Raw genomic sequence first — 23,289 nt, 5'->3', positions numbered from 1 at the left:
GATTTTTTTTATATCACCGTTTTAATGCTTCGGCTTTAATAGCATAGTATTGATTACAAATTAAATTATAAATAATAAATTTTGAATGCATGCAAGTGGTTGCACTTGCATTGGTCTAACAAGCCGGGTCCAACACAGATATACCGATCAGTTGCCACCAGATGCCTCCGCTGTTAGGGTTAGGGTTAGGGTTTCACAAAAGAATGAGCCGGCCAACCAGCGCAAACGCAAAAAGCTGTCGCCGCCGCATAATAAGCCGGGACGGCGTGGAAAAGAGATAAGACCCAATCCGGAGCTTCCGCAAGAAATAATCCGAGAAGAAATCCTGTCACGCCTCCCAATCAAATCCGTGTCGCTGTTATGACTAAGGGTTTTACAGCTAAAATAATACAGCTAATAAGATAAAACTTGCAGAGAAAGAAAAACAAAGTAAGAGACAGAGCATATTCTCAATTCCAAAGATGATTCTACCCACTACAATACTTGCCATTTATAGGCAGACAAGCTTAACGGTAATAAAAAGACTGTCTCTACTAATCCATAAGCCCATTACATATGGCCCAAACCTTACTATCCCAATACTAGCCCAATCCAGACATGACAAATCCCTTCCCTTAAACTGATCCTTGTCCCCAAGGATCAAACTTTGGGAACTTCTTATGGATATCTTCCCAAAATTCCCAGGTTGCTTCATCTCTTCCACCATTTGTCCACTGTATAAGTACCCTTGTCGCAGGCCTGTTACCTTTCTTCACCAGTTGCCTATCCAGCACAGCCACAGGTTCTATCTGCAATTCCCCTTCATCATTTACTCCAGGCAGCTCTGTTTGTATCACCTTACCCTTGCCTACTCGTTTCTTGAGTTGTGAGACATGGAAAACATTATGCACTTTGGATCCAGCTGGCAGCTCCACTTGATACGCTACACTTCCTACCCTCCTGCTGACCTTGTAGGGGCCATAAAATTTTGCAGATAACTTCTGGTTTCTCCTCAGTACCACAGATGCTTGTCGATACAGCTGGAGCTTTAAAAATACTTCATCCCCAACATTAAACTGTCTGTCAACTCGATGCTTGTTGGCATACCACTGCATTCGTTCTTGAGCCTTCAATAAATTCTCCTTTAGCAGCTGTTGAATATGTACCCTGTCTTTAACAAACTGCTTCACACCAGGATTACTTACTCCTGCAGACTGGTATTGTATGGGTGGGGGTTCTTGATCATAAAGGGCCTTGAAAGGAGACATTCCAATGGCAGTGTGGTAGCAAGTATTGTACCATAACTCTGCCATAGGCAGCCACTGACTCCACAAATGAGGTTTTTGCCCTGTAATGCAGCGTAGATACATTTCTAAACACTGGTTGACTCTTTCTGTTTGGCCATCCGTTTGAGGATGGTAAGCAGTGCTTATGTTCAGCTTTGTTCCCATAGTGTTGAATAATTCCTTCCAAAAGGTACTGATGAAGACTGTATCTCTATCAGAGATGATGCATTTGGGAGGGCCATGCAGTTTAACCACAGTATCTAAGACCTTTTGAGCCACAATGACAGCTGTGTAAGGATGACTAAGGGCCACAAAATGTGCATATTTGGTCAGTTTGTCAACAATGACCAAAATGACTTCTTTGCCAGCAGATTTTGGCAATCCTTCTATGAAATCTAAGGATATAGTTTCCCAAGCATTATTGGGTATAGGCAGTGGCTGTAGCAAGCCTGGTGGTGAGGTATGTTCAGCCTTACACCTCTGGCACACATCACAGGCTCTAATGTACTCCTGTACCTCCAATTTGAGTTGTGGCCAATGGAATTTTTCCTGGATTCTCTTTGCAGTCACAGTGACTCCAGAATGGCCTCCTTCAGGGCTACTGTGAACATTTTCAATGATTTGCTTCCTCATCTGATTGCCACTCCCCACATACCATCTTCCTTCATACATTAAATCCCCATCTACCAATTTATACCCTTTTAATTCACTGTTCCCAGTCATCAACTTCACCAGCATTTCTTGTGCAAACTGATCAGTTTCCCAACTATTCTTCAGTTCCTGTTTCCAGAGGGGTATTACAGTGTGTAGAGCATTGCATTGTGCACCTTGATCATGGCATCTGGATAGGGCATCAGCTACCAGATTATCTTTACCCTTCTTGTACACCACTGTGTAGTCATAGCCAAGTAGTTTTGACAACCATTTATGTTGGAGTAGAGTGGTGAGTTTCTGCTCCATGAGGTATTTCAAGGCCTCATGATCAGTTTTTATGATGAATTTGTGCCCCAGCAGATAATATCTCCATCTCTGGACCGCCATTATCACCGCCATTAATTCTTTCTCATAAGTTGATAAACTCATGTGTTTGGCAGCCAACACTTTGCTGAGAAAGGCAATGGGTTTCCCCTCCTGCATTAGGACAGCTCCTACTCCAGATTGGCATGCATCAGTCTCCAAAACAAAGGGTTTAGTAAAATCTGGCATGGCTAGAACAGGTGTTGTAGACATGGCTTCTTTGAGGGTGTTGAAAGCAAGTTCAGCCTCTTCACTCCACTGGAAGGCCCCCTTTTTGAGAAGTTGTGTTAGTGGCTTGCTGATAAGCCCATAGTGTGCTACAAATCTTCTGTAGTAACCAGTCAATCCCAGAAAGCCTCTTAATGCTTTAATGTTCTTGGGTACTGGCCAGTCAACCATGGCCCTGATCTTCTCTGTATCAGCCTTCACCCCTTCTGTAGTGATTACATGCCCCAAGTATTCTACACTGGCCTTGGCTATCTCACATTTAGACCTTTTAACAAATAAGGAATGCTTCCTTAACAGCTCTAAAACTGTTTTCAGATGCACCACATGCATGGCCATGGAGGGACTGTATACTAGTATATCATCAAAGAAGACCAGTACATAATCTCTGATCTGCTCTCCAAAAACCTCATTCATAAGACACTGAAAACTTGCTGGTGCATTAGTCAGCCCAAAGGGCATGACCATAAATTCATAATGCCCTTGGTGTGTTCGAAATGCTGTTTTGTGAATGTCCTCCGGTTGCACCCTTATTTGATGGTAACCACTTCTGAGGTCTAACTTAGTGAAGACAGAACTGCCTTTTAGCTCAGCCAAGAGTTCCTCAATAACAGGTATTGGAAACTGATTTTTGATAGTAATTGAGTTGAGGGCTCTATAATCAACACATAATCTCCATGTGTTGTCTTTCTTTTTGACTAACAACACAGGAGAAGCATATGGGGAGCTGCTATGTCTCACAATCCCACTCTCCAGCATCTCCTTCACAATCTTTTCAATCTCACTTTTATGCACATAAGGGCATTTGTAAGGATTGGAATTTACTGGGCTGCTATCACTTCTTAATGGTATCTTATGATCATGACTTCTTTGAGGAGGCAGACCTTTAGGTTCTGCAAAGACATCAGCAAACTCTTCCATTACCTCTTTGATTTCACTGGGTAAACTTTCCTGAGGTGGAGTTTCAGTAACTGCCATCACCTGGATTAGGAAACAACTATCCTCTTTGTGCACCCATTTACCCTTCTTTGTGTCTGGAACCACAGTCAGTTCACCCAACCCTGCAGACTGTTCTAATTTGATCCTCCTTCCCTTCCAAAACACCATAATGTTACTATGTTGGAAATCAAAGACCACTGGACTCACTATCTTCATCCAGTTAACACCCAATATGACATCATACCCTCCAATTGGTAACAACAACAAGCTTGCTTCAAACCTTTCCCCAGCCATACTCCATTCAAACTTAGGCACCATTCTGTCACAGTTGAGCTTTGCACCATTAGCAACTACCACACTGACAGGAGAGCATGGTTGTGTCTTTAACCCAAGAGCTTTTGCAGTAGCTGTAGACACAAAGTTGTGGGTGGAACCACTGTCTATCAGCATTCTTAATTTATGATTCCCTTTCATGCCTTCTATACTCAAGGTGTGCAGTCCATCTGTACCAGTTAAGGCATGTATAGAAATTTCAGACTCTTGCTCCTCACCTTTGCCCTCTGTTCCCTGGTCATCTTCTTCCCAAATAATGGATAGTTCCCCTGTCTCATTATGCTGACTTCCAGTTTCCCCTTCTTCTTCAGCAGTCACCATAAACAATTGCTTATTCCGGCAGTTATGCCCAGGTGTGTACTTTTCATCACAATGTACACACAAGCCCTTGTTCATTCGATCTCTAAAATCTCCATAAGACAACCTTCTTACTGGCTTTGAATCTGGTTTACCTCCTTGGCTAGATTGCCCTTTGTACCTTTCACTATACCCCGAAGCATCCCTTTTAGTGGTGGAAACCACATTAGCAAGTGGCTTACTAGCAGGCTTAGCTCTCTTCTCCATAGCTTCCAGCACACATTCTTGTGCCCGAGCTTTTTCCCTAGCATCTCTTAAGGAATGGGGTTTATGTAAATACAAGGTGCTGGAAATCTCATCCTTTAACCCACTTAAGAAGCTGTTTACAAAATACAGTTCACTGAGGTTCGGATTTTGAACCACAATGTGCTTTTTCAGCTCCTCAAACTGCGTGATATACTCATCTACTTTACCCTTCTGCATCAACTTGTTGAACTGCCCCTCCAAATTCTCATATCCCCCTCTTGTAAAGCGATGACAGACTAATCGAGCAAAATCTGTCCATAACAAGTCATTCTGCTCTAATTGGACTGATTGATACCATGTGTCCGCCTCCCCATCTAGATGTAAAGCTGCGTATACCACCCTTTGTCTGTTGTCTAAGGAAGGGTTAAGTTGAAAAAACTTTTCACACTTGGAGATCCATCCCCTTGGATCTTTACCCTCAAATCTAGGGAAATCGATTTTCGGAAACTTATAAGGGGTAAAACTTTGGTTGTGGTGGTTATAGGGTTGATGGTGCTGGTTTGGATGTGGTGGATACGGTGGTGGTGGAGGAAGATTCTGCTGGTATGGGTTGTTATGTGGCTGTTGAAAGTTATTTTGGTATGGTTGCTGGATGTTGGGGTTAAATGTGGGGTTGGGGTTGTGAGGAGGAGGGTTGTATGGTGGTGGGTAAGTGATGGCTTGGTGGTTGTATGGTGGTGGATAACCAGTAGAGGTCATATGAGGTTGAGATACCGGAGGCCAAAGTCCAGAGTCAGTATTGTAGTTTAGAGATGACAGATACTGGTGTAATAAGGGAGGCAGTGTAGTCCCCATCACAGTTTGTGCATTTTGTGGTGTGTACTGACTGAAATTTAAATTAGGGTTTATAGGTTGAGTAGGCCTTACCTTGGGAGGTTGAAAGAACTGGTTGCCTTCAAAGGCGATAGAGTTGCCCCCTACACTTGTTGGCCCAGCTCTGCTCACCACCTCCTCCCAGTTGTCATTGTAAGGACCAAACCCTGGAGGATACCCTGTATTTTTAGCATGGACTGGTCTCTGTGTGTGGGTTGAAGAACCCATCTCTGGGGTTTCAGCTTGCTTCCCTTTGACAGTGCCCTTTAACAGATCCAACAACTCATTAAACCTTTTACCACTATCGGCATTGGCATTGGTCAGATGCTCCATCTGAGACCTGATTTCAGCCAAGGACTCAATAGATCTATGATGCTCCTCTTCCAAAACAAGCTGCATCTGCTCAAAACGATTTTCTAAAGAACTGATGGAGTTTTCATGTTTCTGGAGGTTAGATTTAATGTTTTCAGCCATGGCCAAGGATTGGCTCTGATACCACTTTGTTATGACTAAGGGTTTTACAGCTAAAATAATACAGCTAATAAGATAAAACTTGCAGAGAAAGAAAAACAAAGTAAGAGACAGAGCATATTCTCAATTCCAAAGATGATTCTACCCACTACAATACTTGCCATTTATAGGCAGACAAGCTTAACGGTAATAAAAAGACTGTCTCTACTAATCCATAAGCCCATTACATATGGCCCAAACCTTACTATCCCAATACTAGCCCAATCCAGACATGACAGTCGCGTTTCAAATCTGTATGTAAATCATGGCGCTCTCTATTCTCCGATCCACAGTTCGTTAAACAACATAGTGATCGTCAAAACCCGAAAAACAATGACTTTCTGGTGATCACAAGCCGCAACTATATATCAAGACACATCGCTATTATCTCCCGCTACCAAGTGGAATTTCTCCTCAACAACGATGGTTACAATCTCATCGGTTCTGCCAAGGGCTTAGTAGGTCTGCGTAGTCGCAATGTAGTGTTCTTGTGGAACCCTGCTATTCGTCAAGCGAAAGAATTTCACCTTCCACCACTAGGTTTTTACTCTCTGAAGAGAGTCGGACTCGGTTATGATCCTCTCAGTAATGACTACAAAGTAGGAATGTGCTATCGTTCGCTTGATAAGTCTCTTAGTTATGCCGTTTACTCCTCGAGTTCTGGTTCATGGATTCGTAATCAGTTTGATGATCGTGATGAGAAGATTCTTATTTCTATATTGGAGAATTCTCAAATTACTGTGGTTAGGGATTCTCCTTATTGGACTACATGTTCTGTCACTATGCCGTTCTCGAATAAGCACAGGGTTAGTCTGTGTGTGGATGCACTCAAGTTTGATGCTACAAGTAACAAGTTCAAGTTGTTGCCTAGGTACTCATCTGAATTCAGCAGGAATAAGAAATTCAAAGTCGTCAATATGAGGGACCTTCTTAGTTTAATGGCGTATGAATTCAACTTTCTTGAGGTGTATTCTTTGGACGAGGACAAGGGATGCGAGGGTGGTGTGTGGAGTAAGATGTACAATTTCGGACTATTTATGCGATTTGGGCGTTTTGAGTGCCTGCAACAGGGTTTCAAGTATGGCGATGAGATTGTAACTAAAGAATTTGGTAGGATTGCCTGCTTTAATCACAAATTGGGGACTATTAAGCACATCCCGTGGCCGTGTGTAGACTCTCTTGACACGCGTTTCTGCTTTCCATATACGCCTAGTTTGGTTTCACTTCCAGGAATGACCTCTATTTATTTAGAAAAGCAGACTCCTCTACTTGGTCATCTCCCTACAATTCCTCCTCTGCGTTGAGTGGACTCACGAAGAGCTCATTTGCCATAATAGAAGACAACTCAAGTGTTCAATTGAATGCCAGGGGTTTGAAGGTCATTTTAACTGATTATGTATCTGCGCTTTACAGCAATCTTATTTCATGAGGGTTTTGTTATCTTTCATATTTGGTATGTGGGAAGTTTTAAGTAGTTATGTTTTTTTTTTCCCATTTATATTATTTCCTTATATGTTTGAAACATGAAAACAGAAAAACGTTAGTCATTTGTAGCGTGAAAGTGGGATGGAAGTAGTATTATGTAATGTGAAAGAAAAAAACAAACACTTTACATGTTATAGACAGTGGTACTGCTGAATGTTTTTCTGCTTGCTTGTAATCTGGGGAAGTAGGTTTCATTCTGTTTTTTCTTTCTTACAATGATGATAATGATTGAAAAATGTATGGCTATTGTAAGCTAATGGAATTAAATTTAGATGTCACAGACGGTGGGATTGCCGAATGTGTTCCTGTTTGGTTCTAGTCTGGTGCAATAGTAGTCGTCCTGGTTTTTTTTCTTACAATGATACGTTTGATTGAAAAGTTCATAGAATCTCTCTTTTTCAAGTCTGACTTAATAACATGTCCACCTCAGTTCCATTCTAATGTAACGTAGCCGCCTCTTTGGTTGTTCCTCAAATTGGGATAGACCAGAAATGTCTTCCCCGTCAGGTAACTAATCAATTTGGTTTTAATGCGACAATTTCTGATTATGAGACAGGACTAGTTGTGGAACCCCGCACTTAAATCTAGGGAGTTTGATCTTTCGCTGCTCTGTTGTGATTTTCTGTTAAGAGCTGGACTCCGTTTTGATCCTTGAAGTAATGATTACAAGGTGGGAATCTGCTATCGCTCGTTTTATTCGTCACGTTACATCATTTTATCCCCTCAGATGGCTGCTTTCTGGGGTGCCATGCTTTGTTTTGCAATGTTGCAGAGCACAACAAACATGGGTTGCGGAAGGGAGGTTAAATCGGGCTCAAGTCCGGCCGAGTCAGAAAAATTAATGAATATTTTATTTTTACACTTTTTATTAAAAATAAGCAGATTTCTTCTTATAAAGTACAGCTGATTTCAGATAATAAATAAAAATAGTCGTTTTTCAGATTTTATTCCGAAATTATTTTAGTTTCTGATTTTATTTTTTAGGAAGAAATTGGGGATAAAATTCGAGTCATGGCATTCATGTATGATTTGCACGTGAATTTAAATTGCGTTCCATGATTGTGGACTTCCATTGTTTATTTTGTTTTTATCAGACTTGTGGACTTTCTTTGTTGAATAAGATCAAATCCACACATGTAGCCAAAAGGCCCAAAAGGCCAAAATAAAATCCACCCAGGTAGACCATAGCTATGAGATAACTTAGACTAAGCAAAGATATTCTTTTCAGTTTTTTTAGTCCTAATTTTACTTAAAATATTATTCAAACTTTAGAAAAATATGATCCACTTTTTTATATTAATATAACCTTCGACATGGTCCATAAAATTATTCACATAGTAATTAATCTAACAATAAATTTATAATTTTTCGAATAGGAGAGTTTAGAAATTTATAAATTTATGGAGTAAATTAGCATCTTTTTCAAATAAATTTCTGCATATAAACAAAAGTTGAATCCATGACATGAAACTGATATGTCCCATACTTGTATTGATTTATTAGATTATATAGAAATATAAAATATATTAAAATTAAAATATTGTATCAAAAATCATGCATATGATCATAAATTTGAGAGCAATACATATGATTATAATAATATCTTTTCATATTAACCATAAATCTTGTCCTAATTTTTTTACCCACCACCAACACATGACTTATTTCAATTGATAATTTATATGTGTAGTGAGATTCTATTGCGAATGAAAATCAATCAAATATTGCTAACGAAAAAAGTTAGGAATAAAAAAGAATCCCAGAAATAACACTTTCCCTGCTAAAATGATTCTTACCCAAGAAAACATATGGATCATGTTTACCATTGCAAGAAGATTACTAAAATTACACGACAAATATAGAACATGCAACTCAAAATATACAAGCTAAAATACAATAGAGGTAGATGGTTCTATGGTTAGGTGAGCACACAGCAAATGAGAAATACACAAGCAGCCTTTTAGACAGCAGACAGTCCATCTTGCATTGTTTGATCTCCCACCAACCCCCAAACCACTTGCTTACCTTATTTTAATATCCATCTTTTTATCTGCTACAATTTGCTCTATTTAGCTGAATTTATTGGTTTCTTGCCTACCCATCTCTCCAGATTATACTCTGAAAAAAATGGGTGGTGATAGCAAGGTTTTTACTCTGTCCCAGGTCTCCAAGCACAACAATCCTAAAGATTGTTGGTTGATCATTGAGGGCAAGGTACAGTTTCTATAACAATCTTGTGTGTGTGTGAGAGAGAGAGAGAGAGAGGGAGAGAGAGGGAGAGAGAGGGAGGGAGGGGGGGAGAGAGAGAGAGAGAGAGGGGCAGGTTTCTTGGTTTTCAAGATTATATTTTTGGGATTCCCATGAATTTTAGTATTATGAAGTTAGTATTAGGTTTTCTTGGTTTTCAAGATTATATTTTTGAGATTCCGATGAATGCATGCTAGATTAAATTTGTCACAGAATTGTGATTGTTGATATTATATTGTATGTGGTTGAAAGAATTGTGATTTGTGATAGAAGATATTTTATTGTAAGGGCTTGATATGTGTACTTACTGCTTAGAATACTTGAGTTGATTCTTAATGTTTGGATATTCTAAACATGTGACTTTTGTGTGGACTGCTGCTGATTTTGGTTTTTGGTCTTTTTAAATTATTTAGGTAACTTTGTCTGGCAGTTAAGTAATTTCCTATCAAATCTTGAAGTAATTTCAGTATTGTGCAAACATATTTGTTTATTTGGTTCTGAAATGGCTGAGCCTTTTGCTAGTAATTGTTGATGTTGACCAAGTGTCTATAATGGAAATCACATCTTAAGTAGCTCCTTAAACCTGGAATGTTCGGCATGATTTATGATATCTGTATAATTGCAGTCAGTGGCGGAGAAAGAACTAACTTCCAGGGTACTCTAACAATTATGTTGTTATAAGAGGAATTTGATATCATAGTTCTAGAATCTTTTTTACATATGAAAGATATCGCCATATCGGTGAAGAGGAATCTGATGGTTTCAGAATTTTGATACACAGTACACTCTGTCAAGCAAGTAGCTCAGTTCAGCAATCTAAACCAGCTAGTATGTAGTCTTAAAATCTCAGGGTACTCCGAGTGTACCCTCAGTACTTAATGCCTCTGCCACTGATTGCAGTCTATTGTATGTATCATGCATGCCCTTTGCTGAAAAATGTTTTCTAAAAATATACTGAGATTGTTGTGATAGATCACGAGGACTTGAGAAGTCTGTATTCTCATTTACTTGGTTTTCTTCTTATTTTTTACTGCATATACCTTGTCCAACACTTCCTGATTCCAAGCATTGATTATAAAATCCAGTCAAATCACAAGGGAAAGTTAGTTGAACGATATCTACTCTGTAATCGAACGAATTGAACTCTAGATGTTCTGAAGAGGCTTTCTTAGTGTCATTGGTTGCTCTCTCCTACTATATGCACTTCTGATTTTGGCTTGTAAGAGCAGGTTTATGATGTGACAAAGTTCTTGGAGGAACATCCGGGCGGTGATGATGTTTTGTTATCAGTCACAGGTACAATGCTTTATCTCTATAATTGGCTACTACTGTTAGGTATCAGCCCGTTACCCTAACAACTACTCGGACCTCCCTATGCCATGCCAAAACAGCTTGACACCCTCATTTGCGACACTGAAGCGCACACATGTGCACAGACAGATTTTGAACACAAATGACTTAATTGTTACTGATAATACCCTTGCAGCAAAAGATGCAACAGATGATTTTGAGGATATTGGACACAGTAGCACAGCCAAGGCAATGCTTGATGAATTTTATATCGGGGACATCGATACAGCAACCATTTCCTCAACGACAACATACACTCCTCCTAAGCAGCCTCACTACAATCAGGACAAAACAAAAGAGTTCGTCATCAAGATGCTCCAGTTCTTAGTTCCAGTTATCTTCTTATGTGTGGCTGTCGGCATCCGCTTTTATGCTAAACCAGCTGAATGATCAAAGCGTTACACGAAGAGGCATCCATTTACGCGTGATTCAATTTTTTTAGTCGAAACGAATTGGAACCCCATCTGAACTATATAAGGTACGGGGTTTATCAAAATTTGAACTATAAATCTTCTTAGAGCACAAAATTGGTCTGTTACTCTGTTCTGTCAAATAATAATGCAGTAGATCAAGGGCATACAGTACTGTACCAGCATTTTATGGGCTTAGCTCTTTACATCTCAAATTGGTCCCTTAATTTAGATACAGCTTATGGGCCTAAAAGGCCCATCACATGTGTGCCACCATTTACAATCTTAGGTTCCATATGGTGATATAGTTCATAAATTACATCCTTTGAATCCCTCAAATGTGATATGCTTACACTTAAACAAGACTTGTAAAACTATGTGCTTACACTTAAATCAAAATCTCCAATGTCATTTAGTCATTAGCTCAAAATCTCCAGTGACATCTCATCAGTTAGCAGAAGTGACCATTGACACCAGACACAATATACATTATACAGGAGAAGTTGGGAAAACAAAGCAAAAAAAAACTGATTGAATAGGCCCAGAAGGTACAGAATAATATCACCTTTTTCAGCAGTAGAGAGCATATTCAATAATCAAGCTCAGAAATTTTGCTCTATTTCTCCTCTTGACAGTCTATTTCAGGGCCAATCACTCAGAAGCTAGATTCTCTTTTAAATCCCTCTCCAAACCCCAAAAGAAAAACTAATATATATACATTGAATCTCGATTAAGTAATAATCTTGCTAAAGTAAATTTTTTTCCGATCCCAACATAATGTATTTTGTTCTTGAGAAAAGATGGTATTTTATTAGCAAATCACAGAAGTTTTTAAATTTATTTAGAAAAACTACAAGCATGAGTCAACAGTACATGACCTTTGAGTCTTTTGAAGGCTTTTAACCTGCAGATATTACCTTGAAGACAAAAGGGCCTGCTGAATTTGCAGCAATACTAATTGTGAGTCAGTAACTCGTGACTTTGTGTCACACACACTCACACACACAAATGTCACAGGTAAAACAGAGTTCTTGTTCTTTTGTTCATCACTCCCAGACTCCAACAGCAAAATTTACAGATGAGCTTGCATAAAGAATACTGTAATAATTATTTGAGCCGCAGGGATAATCTGTCCGATTACTTAACAAGGGATATCGCTATCTATATATTTATTTGAATGAGAAAAACACAGATATACCCTGCAAATAACTTGGTAAAATCGGAACATAATCTGGAGAAAAATCAAATCTTCGATTAATGAGCATTTCAAGTTACAACACTGAAGTTCTTAAAACCTAAAACTGCATTCTAGTACTCAAATCTGCTCTCTAAAGGTTAGTAATACATCTGCTTCTACATGCCACAGATTTGAATAGACATTAGCTTGTTTCTACCTAACTAAATGAGGGAGACAAATGTAAGACCTACTGCTACGTCGCCATGTTCTTGAGCTTATTAGCAACGATTTTCTGAACATGTTAGAACTTATGAAAGTTGTATCCCAGATTCCCAGTTATTCGTTTGGCTCGAGCTTAGGGGTGCACACTCACCCATTCATAGCGTCCCGGCAAGGGTAAATCATTCACAACATCAAAGTTGTACCTGAAATAATAAAAGAACAATAGCATAATCATTACGCAAGGTGTAAGATGCCTGCAAATGTAATTACCATATCAATATAGTAGAGACTGTGACATACTTCTCAGTGAAAAGTCGCTGCTGTTCCTGTTGAGCAAATGCGAAGAACTCTTCCATCTCACGACTGGTCGGGATTTGCTGCATCATGTTCCAGCTCCTTTGATTAGATGCCACTGGACGTGCAGGCCTCGTACTTGAACCTGGTGTTCCAATGGTGTCTGATCCTCTTATCAGGTCACAAGGAGTGCTTTCTCTGGTGCTGCTACACGAAATATGCATATAATTAGAAATAGCTTTACTTATAAACAGGGTATAATGTATATCACAGACATGTATTATACAAGAATTCCAGATCCCTGAAAGTATGGTGTCAAGAAAACGTTTAAAAAACATCGTAAAATACTTTCTTTTTTATCAGATTTGAGGGATCCAAAGGGATGTCAATGTCATTCGAACCATTTGGCTGGATATACAAAGTGAAGCAACTTGCATAATATACAACTATGTGGGTCAAGTGGGAAACCAACACGGAAACAATATTGATTGCTAACTAAAAGGACCTCTCACCAGTCACAAACACTACCATAATCTTCCGAAAGCAACTTTACAAAATGCATGCACAATTGCACATAGTATACTTCAAGTTTGTAGGGTAGTGACTTGGCCGAAAAACGAGTTTGTAGGGTTATTAGAACCTTAAGGAACATCTTACTTGCAGATGAGTATATGATAACAACACATACATTAGCTTTACACGAAGAAAACTACAGCAGTGGCTTCGAAAATCATGAAATGTTCAGAGAACGCTTAATTTAAACCTCAGGAGAGAATATCAAAAACAGTGCAGAGAACATAACTAGAAAAGTCACTGCAAGATTTTATTGTATTAGCAATACTGAGTTATTAAAAGCAGTTAATACAAAGATGATTAAGAGTAGTAAAAAGAGACCTTTAAGAGTGAAAAGACTATAAAAGCACTGCAAACTGACAACAAAATCAAGGCAATTGTTAAAAAGAGGTAGTGAAACTGTTTTGAAAAATCAAAAACAAAATGAAGTCATTGATGATTCAAGAAGCTAGACACTAACAAAATAACTACATTTCAAGTTTCATTTAGAACAATACCAACAAAAACTTTTCGAAATAATTATTTTCATATAAAATACAGCAACTCAGCAAACATATTAAATTAGCCCTCCGAGTAATTTCTCCTCAAACTCTCAAGATTATAACATGAAAAATGGAATTAACACACACAGGCATGGAGAGAGAGGGGGGGAGGGAGAGAGAGAGAGAGAGAGAGAGAGAGAGAGAGAGAGAGAGAGAGAGAGAGAGAGAGAGAGGGAGAGAGGGAGGGAGGGAGGGAGGGAGGGAGGGAGAGAGAGAGAGAGGGAGGGAGGGAGGGAGGGAGAGAGAGAGAGAGATGTATACCCATCTCTGCCTTGAAACTCCCAGTCATTTTGCCCAAAAGAACCCTCACCCACATCACCAAAACAACCCTTTTCATCACTAGAGCAGCTAATCAACCCCGCCTTGACATTCTTAATTCTAGGGTTAGAACACTCTGTCTTCTGCCCCTTAAAGCTCTCTTCAGCACCACACTTCTTCAACTTCACAGCACCAAAAAAATTGGATCTTTCTAGCCTCCTGCTCCTCAGCTGCAGATATGAAGATGGGTCTGACGAATTAACACAAGGTGAGCAATTTGAAGCAGCCGCAGCTTGCTTTTCTTGCTGTTGTAAAGCTAGAGTCTTTGCTCTTGTACGGACAGATGTGTTGTTATTGGATTGAGAGAGGTCTGTTACAAGAGCTATGTCATTTGTGATTTTAGCTTTTCTCATGTATCTCCCCATGTTCTTGATTTTCTTGATTTCTTGAGAGAAGAGGGGTGCTTTGTTTGTTGCTGTTGTTGGGGGTTTTGAAGGGGGGAGAGAAAGAGAGGGAAATTATAGAGGCAGGAGAGAGAGGAGGGAAAATAGAGAGTTTCATTTTTTTCCCCCAATGTGGGTCCCGCTTGACTTTATTACGTGTAATTTATAATGATATTCTTAGCTTAAATTAGTGAATTATGGATCAATTTATAATAATATTTTTAGCTTAAATTAATGATTTATAAATTAAGCAAAATAAAATAATTTGGAGAGGGCTTTTCTTATTGGGTGACTTTTTCTACAATATTACTAAAATGACCAATAATTCCTAACATTTTTTTTATAATACAGAAAATGATATTCTGTTAAAAATAAAAAAAATATATTCATAACATTTCACAGTGGTATAGTTTACTCATAAAAAATCCGGATAAAATCCATATTTTTTTAAATATACTAGGCTTGTTTTAGACCCTCGAACTCGGACCGAGCCGGACCAGACCGGGTCTTTTTCCGGATTGGATTTTTCAGATTTTTTTTTCACATCAGATTAGATCGGATTTCATATTTCAAATTTTTTGGACATCTCTACACATTAATAACTCAAATTTCTTAACATTTTTTCCCACTGCTCGACACACACTTTAATGCACCTATAAAACATAGCTCTATAACTTTTTTCCTAAAATTTTATTTTTCTGAATAAAAATTTAAATACTAAATTTTTATTCGGGAAAAAAAGATTTTTAAAAAAGATTTATACAACTATTTTTTACAGGAGCATTAAAGTGTATGTCACGCTTCTGTCTCCCGGTGTTAAGAATTGAGAGGGACGGAGGGAGTAAGTCACTGTGACTCATTTTTTACTAATAAGAATTAACATTAAAAAAAGTACAATTTTAAAAATAAATTATAAACTCATACTATTTTATGTACGTTTTAATTACGAGCGCTAGGAGACAGATTCCGCCTTGTTATACTAGTTCTCGTAAACACAGAGCTTTCATGTACTACACTAGTAGCATAACATCTGGTGATCAAACAACAGGAAATGAGCCTAGACAGAAAGATGCTTTATCTCTGTGGCAACATGTTTCCTTCTTTCTAGTAATCTAATGTTCTGGTGATTTCCCAGAACTCAAAAGAATTTAATAAGATTATCAAAATGCGAGTTGAAAAGTAACGTAAAGAATATGCTAGGACAAAAGGAAGTACAAATAAACTGATGGTGTTTGGCCGGTCCTGAGCTTACAAGTCAGAATCAATTTATTCATATTATTTGTGTAAAAAAATAAAAATTGGTTTCTAATTCCGAATATGAAAAATTGAAAATCCTAGTAATACTTGGATCCGTCTTGTTATACTAGTTCTCGTAAACACAGAACTTTCAAGTTTCATGTACTGCACTACTAGCATAACATCTGGTGATCATACAACAGCAAATGAGCCTAGACAGAAAGATGCTTTATCTCTGTGGCAACATGTTTCCTTCTTAGTAATCTAATGTTCTGGTGATTTCCCAGAACTCAAAAGAATTTAATGAGCATAAGAGAAAAGATTAAAAGTAGAAAACAAAAGCCAAAGGCATTGACTTTCATTAATGGCCTCAAAACTTGGGTTAGCAGCAGCAACCGCGTTTGTTTATGAGGAGAGGTACGTATAGGTATCATCATTGTCAGTAATACTCAATTTGATCATTAAAACTTTGGTGTGAAATTTCACAACTTTTCACTTTTTTCCAGAATGTATCTTCATTTGGTGCAACAATCAGATGAGTATAGGGATAGCTTGATCCAAGTATTTATGATTATCATACATTGGGATTCTACTCTCGTACTCCCTCCGTCCCTATTTATCTGTCCACTTTGGAAGTAAAAATTTGTCCCTATTTATCTGTCCATTTATACTTTCAAAACTAATTTAATGATAGTTTTTCAAATATATCTCCATAATTTCAATTTTCAAGGCTTGACTTATTTAAAACTTGGTTGAATTCATGTTTTCAAGACATAAAGTAGAGGTATTCCACCATTTTCAAGATATTAATTAGAGGTATTTAATGAAAAAGTTCATACAATCAATTATTCCTTGGTATGTGTTTTTTTTTCCAAAATGGACAGATAAAAAGGGACGGAGGGAGTACATCACAACTATCAACTAAATTGTGACGACGCAAATATGAAATGAGCAGGCTCAGATAACAAGTGACAAAACAAAAGTATTACTCCGGGTAAAAATCGTAATCAAATTTAATCGATAAAATTAGTCAGAGATTAATTGGATTAATAAGAGATTAATCTGCTATTGATCGAAGATTAATTAGAGATTTAATCGGTGAGCCACAAAAAAGGAGTTAATCGGTTATTCATTCAGATTAATCACCGTTTTTTAGAATAGAGTTTTTCTTAATTAATTGATCTAATTTTGATTGGATTTATTTATTTTATTTTGGAAATATGAAAAATATATTTAAAAATAAATTATATATTTTTTAAAAATAATATTTTATTATTATTTTATTTTCCATTGTATTTATAAAAAAATTCAATCCAAAATATGCATAAAACCTTTTTTTGTTTTGAAAGTAAAAATATGCATAAAACTTAAATCCAAAATGAAAAAAATGCGAATATGCTTTTCCGGAACCAAGCTGCGCTTATCATTTTTCTGGATTAAACGTTTGCTGTTTGGGCTGTTAGGTCGCCGGGCCTCAACCAGGCCCAATTATATCCTAGATTGTGATTTGTGACTTCTCATATGCAAAGCAGATCCATCGTGTACTTTGAAAAATAACACTAATGTTAATGTAAATTAAAATATATTATATTCTCGCTAGAAATTATATTTGAGCCCTCTTTTCAAACTCCACTCGAACTCGGCTCGTTATTCATTTGAGATTCAGGCTTCACTATGAAATGCAGCTATATTTTCGGATCACCTTTTCAAAAAAAATTCCGCATAAATGTATAAGACCTTGTCTTCGAGTTTTGTGATTCTCAGATCTAAAGTTCAATAGTGTACAGCATGAAAAATAAAAATAGATATCAGCGATAAACAGAACCTTCTGAAACCTGTTGGTCTCTTGATTTTGTGCACCATTCCTTAGCTTCTGATATTGCTAGCTCGCGTTCTGTTTTATTAACCTCATCAGAATGGTTTTCGCTGACATGCCTCGCAGCTTGTGGAGAAGGCGGTGTAACAGGCGAAGCAATGACAGGTTCAGCTGTGTCGCCAAGAAAGCTAAGAGCACTGACCACATCGCTCATCAGTGGACGCGCTGATGCATCATCATGGAGACACATTGCAGCAATTGCAACTGCTTGATTAAAACTTTTTTTCGGATAATCTCCTTGCAGGAGTGGATCAGCTAGTTCTGAGTATCTGCTTTGTTTTTTGAACATCGGTCCTGCCTGCTCAAGGTTATAGTACAACTTAAAAATTTTCACTAGTCGCGACAAAAAGGAAATAGCCATCTAGACAAAGTGCAAGAAATTGATACTAAGAGCCCGTTTGCCTGAGTTTAAAATTGTGACTTATGACTTAACCGGACTTAACGTGATAAGCTAAGTGTTTAAGTCACTGAAAAAAGTATCTCAAACCTAAATTCTGGCTTTAAATTTGTTTCTAGCTTATATTTGACTTTAGGTCAGTTTCTGACTTATTACACAAAAAGACATTTTTCAGCTTAAAGTCTGAAAGATTTTTAGCTCCTTACTTAAAGCTAGGACAAACAGGTTCTAAGGACATTTGATATGGCAGAAATAGATCATTATTAATTATTCGATGGCTTAATTGGGAAAGAGCTTACCCAGGCAACTAGTGTTTGCTCTTCATTTCTCTTTGAGGTATCGATAGCTCTTCTTCCTGTAATCATCTCCAACAACACAACTCCGAAGCTGTATACATCTGACTTGACTGTTAATTGACCCGTTCTCTGATACTCAGGGGCGCAATATCCATAAGTTCCCATTACCCTGGATGATACATGAGATTTATCCCCAACAGGTCCAAGCTTGGCTAATCCAAAATCTGATAGCTTCGCATTGAAATCCTCGTCCAGCAAGATATTTGAGGATTTTAAATCGCGGTATATGACTGGCGGGTGGGCTCTATCATGCAAATATTCCAGCCCTCTCGCAGCATGGAGGGCGATTTTCATCCTTGAAGACCAAGCCAGTGGCGGCTGACCTCGTCTGAGATCTGAGGAACACGAATACATCAAGATATAGTAGAGTCTTTTTATTATCTGTCTGAGATTGAGCTGAATTAACTAAATCAAAATGATTCTAGCTACATAATGAGCATATCCAAGAGAAGAACATTTGTACCTAATAAATGATCTTCGAGAGATCCTAGTGACATGTACTCGTAGACAAGAAGCCTTTGTTCTCCATCAGCACAATATCCGATAAGATTAACCAAATTTTGATGATGGAGGAGGCTCAACATCAGTACTTCCACCAGAAACTCTCTGTTTCCTTGTAATCCATTACGATCTAGTTGCTTTATTGCAACAACCTGAGTGTAAGTAAACCAGGAAATGCATATTCAAAAGGCCTTTCAAGAATGACATCACAAGTTTAGCATATAAACATACCAGCACTAGTATAGACTAGAGTTACCTCTCCAATTTTGCTGATTTTTCCCCTGTAAACACGTCCGAATCCTCCTTCTCCTATAAGGCATTCCTGTCGGAAATTCCTTGTTGCAGTTGCTAGCTCACGGAAACTGAAAGATTGAGACGTAATGTTTTTGTTGCCATTATCATCCTTATTGTCTGCAGCCTCAACTGAGGACTTTCTAGACGTAGGCCTCGTGACTGAGGTTTCAGTCGGAGCCTTTCTGGGCGCTTCTGCTACACATAATAAGTTACAGTACTTTAGCTTATTCCAAAAAATTACGATTCATAATAATCAATACTATCAGGTTCATTTGTAACATTACGCGAAGATGGCCTGATAGGCCAACAATGCTGTAAAAAACAAGAAAATATAACTCATGCCTAACAAAGGCCAATAAATTCTACTCAAGCTCCTGCAGAAAAACTAGCTGAGCAACGCGCAAATATATCAAACTCGTCAAGTATTAAATTGCCATTTTCTTAAATGATCCGGATATCGTTCCACCTTGGCTTGTCAAAATTATATGAACATGGTTTCCAAACCGCTATGTACTTACCATGCTTTTTACCATAATATGTAGGAGGATACGAAGGTTGTTGTCGTGAATGAGGCTTTGTAGCTGCTGGTCTCAAATTTGATGAAAATCTGCTCTTTGGTCTTTTTTTCGCGTTGTTCTGAGATAACTGCAGACAAGGAAAGCAACCCATCTATGGGGTGCAAGAAAGCCAACCGATACTTAAAAATCGCTTCCTCCAAATCTCGAAAACTTCAAAAACCAGGATCAGGATTAGGATTTCATCTATATATTTCGAAATTTTAAAGCACATACCCTCAAATATTTCGAAAATATTGGTTCATGTCAACAAAAGCACACATACATAATGAGAACTTGTGTAAATGATAAAATGAAATGTCATAAAGTTTCGAATTCATTCAAATTCAGATATCAAATGCAGATTTTCGACATATACACAACAATTTCTGGGATTGATTACATGAACAGGAAATCGTAGATTATGGGTTTTCATTGTAATAAAAAAATCTGCAACCCCATAATCCAGGAAAGATGGTTAAATTAGCAGGAGTTTTCAGAAAACTAACAGCAAAACCTCAGATAAAACTAGACAATGTAAAAATAAATTGTTTAGGGGCCTGTTTGGCACTGAAAATCCCGCAGAATATGGAAAAGAGACAGGAAGAGAGAATTTGAAGGGAATTTATTTTTATCATAGAAGAAATTAAAAAGCCAAAATGTGGGGGATCATTTTGGCGGGAACTGCTGACATCGACTATTCATTGCATCCAAAGCTGTAAACGAACCGAGTCGAGTCGAGTTTTTGCTTATCGATTTCGAATTGCTAAACGAGCCGGTTTGATCGTTAAGTTAAACAAACACTTTTCTTAGCAAATAATACTCGACTTGAATTTCTTAATGAACAATTTTTTTTTTCAAATTTGAACTCGATAAGATACCGAATCAAGCTTGTTCGTGAACAGCTCAGCTCTTTTACAGTACTAATTGCATCTAAATATATTCGAGTCTGAAAATTAATTTTAATCAACGAGCTTTTGTTCGGGACTTGTTCTTTTACTTCTTTTACCGGAAGTCGATGATCAGATCCAGTTGAAAATGAAATAAGCGATAAATCGCTAAAAAGTAAAGCCTATAAATTTTTTACAAGACATTTGGAATATTTGAGCATCCAGGTATTCAAATTTTCTGGCAAGTGAGGAGCCCTCAAACTCATGGATGTCAAATAGGCTATGCTATACTGGAATATTTAAGTTGATTGATGATCAGAAAAAGCAAAGTCAAACAAAATAAAGCAAAAAACTAGTGATTGAGTGAGGCGATTCTTGCTCACTTTGAAATGCAGCAGTAGCATCAGATTCTGACTCCAGTACTACTCATTATTATCAGCTCCCTGCTGCTATCGTCTTAGCATCCATATCGATTAATTATCTTGAATAAACACACACATAATGATTCGACACGGATACTTGGACATGGATCCAGTATACTTATAGTTCTGAGAAATTTGATCTGAACACTATAAGACCAGCTCTGTGCATGCAAGAACGCCTTAAAATTGCGCATAAAGGACTGATACTAGCAACTAATCGCCTTGAAATCGCGCATAAATTATCAAACAAGCACAAATTAAGTTTGATTATAATATTATATACTATTGTGCAAGTATTATAATTACAAACAGTAGTTGCTAAATTCAAATACTCTCATTCATAATCCGAACTATATTACAAGATAATAAGGCCATGAATATTCTCTGTAACGATGATTAATTACCAAATCGTCTCTGATGAGATTCAAACTCATCTACCAGCTGAGATCACAGTACCTTAAATCTTGATAATAGTAACAACCATATATGGAGCCTGACTTACTTTGATCTGAGCTCATTTACAAGCTGAGATCTCAATCTAGGCCTATAACAATCACCAAATACCGAGTGTAAAGCCAAAATCTTCTCTCACGCGTAGAAAACTCATAACTTCTTGATCTAATTTATCATTACCTGTTAGATATAGGGTTTGGTCCACTGGGAACCGCGTGCTCATCACCTTCAAACTGCACTTTGCATTTTCCAAAATAATTGCATTTCTTGACCCTAGCCAACGACGATGATGATACTGAACGCGAAGAATGAGCCTTAGTTTGTGAAAGCAACTGCCTCTGTCTTTGGAAATTACTGGGGATCACTGAGGAAGCACCACTACTACAGCTCAAGAACAAACAGATGAAGAAGGCCATGAAGAAAACACTTGAAATAGTTCTGCAGCAATGAATTTTGATTGAGTTTTCGGAGATGGCCATGCACTTAGCTAGCTTGTACACAGAAAATTGTTGCAAGAAAATGAAAATTAGTTAAACATTGTTGTAGGAAGCTATGAAGGATATGATTCTAAAGAAGGCAACCAAATATAAAGAGAACTAGAGAAGAGTACTGATAAAGTTTTAATACATACATACGGGTCCGGTCCAAGACAAATAATTGTTATAACATATCCTGCCACGCCTATTAAGCCCAACATTATAATGTAACACTAAATTTTTTAGAAGTTTTATCATTTCACACTTATTAACCGCGATAGAGGACACTACATAATAATCATTTATCAAAGACTCGGCCTTAATATGTAAATATACAATAAGAATCTTTGGCAACAAAAGACTACTAAAGAAAAGAAAGTGATCTGTCTAGCTTTTCCTTGGGTTGCCGGTTAGTTTTTGGCTTTTTTGACTAGGGAAGAACCCTAAGTCCAGCTAATATAGTAATGTTATGGCATTTTAAGACTTTCTTTAAACTTTAAAGTGAAGCATTATGTAGTACTCTCCTTTCTCTGCACCATATATAGAGCAACTTTATGATCCTAGTAAGTGCCCAGATTTGAGCATAAATATCCAGTTAAATTATAAAGCTCATGATTAACTTCAATTGTTAAAAGCCAGTAAAAGAGACAGTAACATGCACTGTGCCTGTTTTTCATGCGTCTCGATCACTACAAGTCTACAACACACCGGGATAAGGAAATTTACGATGAAATTATTCTCTGTTTCCATCGTAAAAGCCCTTATTTGCTGCAGAGGATGGCCTCGACCAATAAAATCTGGTAACACGATGACTGGTGATCTTTCAATTTTTTTAATTTGAAATACTTGAACGCGGAGAAAGGAATAAAGATCAAACAGTGTTTTAATATTACTCCCACTATGTACTGATGTAGTGATGTTCGTATTCTTTTCCCACTCATTGCATTACTTGGCATGCACAGGAAAAACGAACTGCTAAATCCAGAATAAATTTATATTTTCAAAATATAAAAGAAGGATTTGATTTCAAAAGTTGATTTGATATTCTCTGTAAAAACTGCTGCAGAAATGACAATTTTCCTCCCATGGTGTTATTGATTTAAGTATCAGAATCCGAACTCAAATTAA

The 23,289-nt window shown here is 37.6% G+C and overlaps 3 protein-coding genes across 4 annotated transcripts; 1 reads left to right on the top strand and 2 right to left on the bottom strand.

Annotated features, from left to right (window-relative positions):
• Window positions 1–9,060: 9,060 nt before the first annotated feature.
• On the top strand, window positions 9,061–11,428 carry LOC108205156 (cytochrome b5). Its single transcript, XM_017374972.2, has 3 exons — window positions 9,061–9,404; window positions 10,667–10,733; window positions 10,924–11,428. The coding sequence occupies exons 1-3, from the start codon at window positions 9,318–9,320 to the stop codon at window positions 11,175–11,177; spliced, it is 408 nt and encodes a 135-aa protein (XP_017230461.1). The 5' UTR covers window positions 9,061–9,317; the 3' UTR covers window positions 11,178–11,428.
• A 1,001-nt stretch (window positions 11,429–12,429) lies between these two features.
• On the bottom strand, window positions 12,430–14,773 carry LOC108205154 (cyclin-dependent kinase inhibitor 3). The gene is made up of 3 exons (XM_017374970.2): window positions 14,267–14,773; window positions 12,897–13,097; window positions 12,430–12,799 (listed from the first exon to the last, which is right to left on the bottom strand). The coding sequence occupies exons 1-3, from the start codon at window positions 14,686–14,688 to the stop codon at window positions 12,730–12,732; spliced, it is 693 nt and encodes a 230-aa protein (XP_017230459.1). The 5' UTR covers window positions 14,689–14,773; the 3' UTR covers window positions 12,430–12,729.
• Window positions 14,774–17,658: 2,885 nt separating this feature from the next.
• Window positions 17,659–20,432, bottom strand: LOC108215268 (probable serine/threonine-protein kinase PBL25). Of its 2 annotated transcripts, none has more exons than XM_017387692.2 (5): window positions 19,885–20,432; window positions 19,329–19,561; window positions 19,035–19,224; window positions 18,515–18,906; window positions 17,659–18,116 (listed from the first exon to the last, which is right to left on the bottom strand). In XM_017387692.2, the coding sequence occupies exons 1-5, from the start codon at window positions 20,033–20,035 to the stop codon at window positions 17,751–17,753; spliced, it is 1,332 nt and encodes a 443-aa protein (XP_017243181.1). In that variant the 5' UTR covers window positions 20,036–20,432; the 3' UTR covers window positions 17,659–17,750. The 2 variants fall into 2 exon arrangements, with proteins under 2 accessions (XP_017243181.1, XP_017243206.1); XM_017387717.2 differs by having other exon boundaries at window positions 19,329–19,558; window positions 19,885–20,179.
• Window positions 20,433–23,289: the final 2,857 nt, after the last annotated feature.

This window comes from Daucus carota, chromosome 1 (genome assembly GCF_001625215.2).
Source record: "Daucus carota subsp. sativus chromosome 1, DH1 v3.0, whole genome shotgun sequence".
NCBI classification, from domain to species: domain Eukaryota; kingdom Viridiplantae; phylum Streptophyta; class Magnoliopsida; order Apiales; family Apiaceae; genus Daucus; species Daucus carota.
Note: the sequence above shows the minus strand (reverse complement) of the source record. Positions and strands in the feature narration are given on the sequence as shown.

Bases quoted from the DNA above. Each gene is read 5' to 3' on its own strand.
- LOC108205156 (XM_017374972.2), top strand. From the start codon at position 9,318: ATGGGTGGTGATAGCAAGGTTTTTACTCTGTCCCAGGTCTCCAAGCAC. The intron at 9,405-10,666 runs GTACAGTTTCTA...TTGTAAGAGCAG, and splicing joins GGTTGATCATTGAGGGCAAG to GTTTATGATGTGACAAAGTT. The intron at 10,734-10,923 runs GTACAATGCTTT...ATACCCTTGCAG, and splicing joins TGTTTTGTTATCAGTCACAG to CAAAAGATGCAACAGATGAT.
- LOC108215268 (XM_017387692.2), bottom strand. From the start codon at position 20,035: ATGGGTTGCTTTCCTTGTCTGCAGTTATCTCAGAACAACGCGAAAAAA. The intron at 19,562-19,884 runs GTAAGTACATAG...TATTATGTGTAG, and splicing joins ATATTATGGTAAAAAGCATG to CAGAAGCGCCCAGAAAGGCT. The intron at 18,907-19,034 runs GTACAAATGTTC...CGTGTTCCTCAG, and splicing joins TCTCGAAGATCATTTATTAG to ATCTCAGACGAGGTCAGCCG.
- LOC108205154 (XM_017374970.2), bottom strand. From the start codon at position 14,688: ATGGGGAGATACATGAGAAAAGCTAAAATCACAAATGACATAGCTCTT. The intron at 13,098-14,266 runs GTATACATCTCT...TATTTCGTGTAG, and splicing joins GAGTTTCAAGGCAGAGATGG to CAGCACCAGAGAAAGCACTC. The intron at 12,800-12,896 runs GTATGTCACAGT...TTATTATTTCAG, and splicing joins CAGCGACTTTTCACTGAGAA to GTACAACTTTGATGTTGTGA.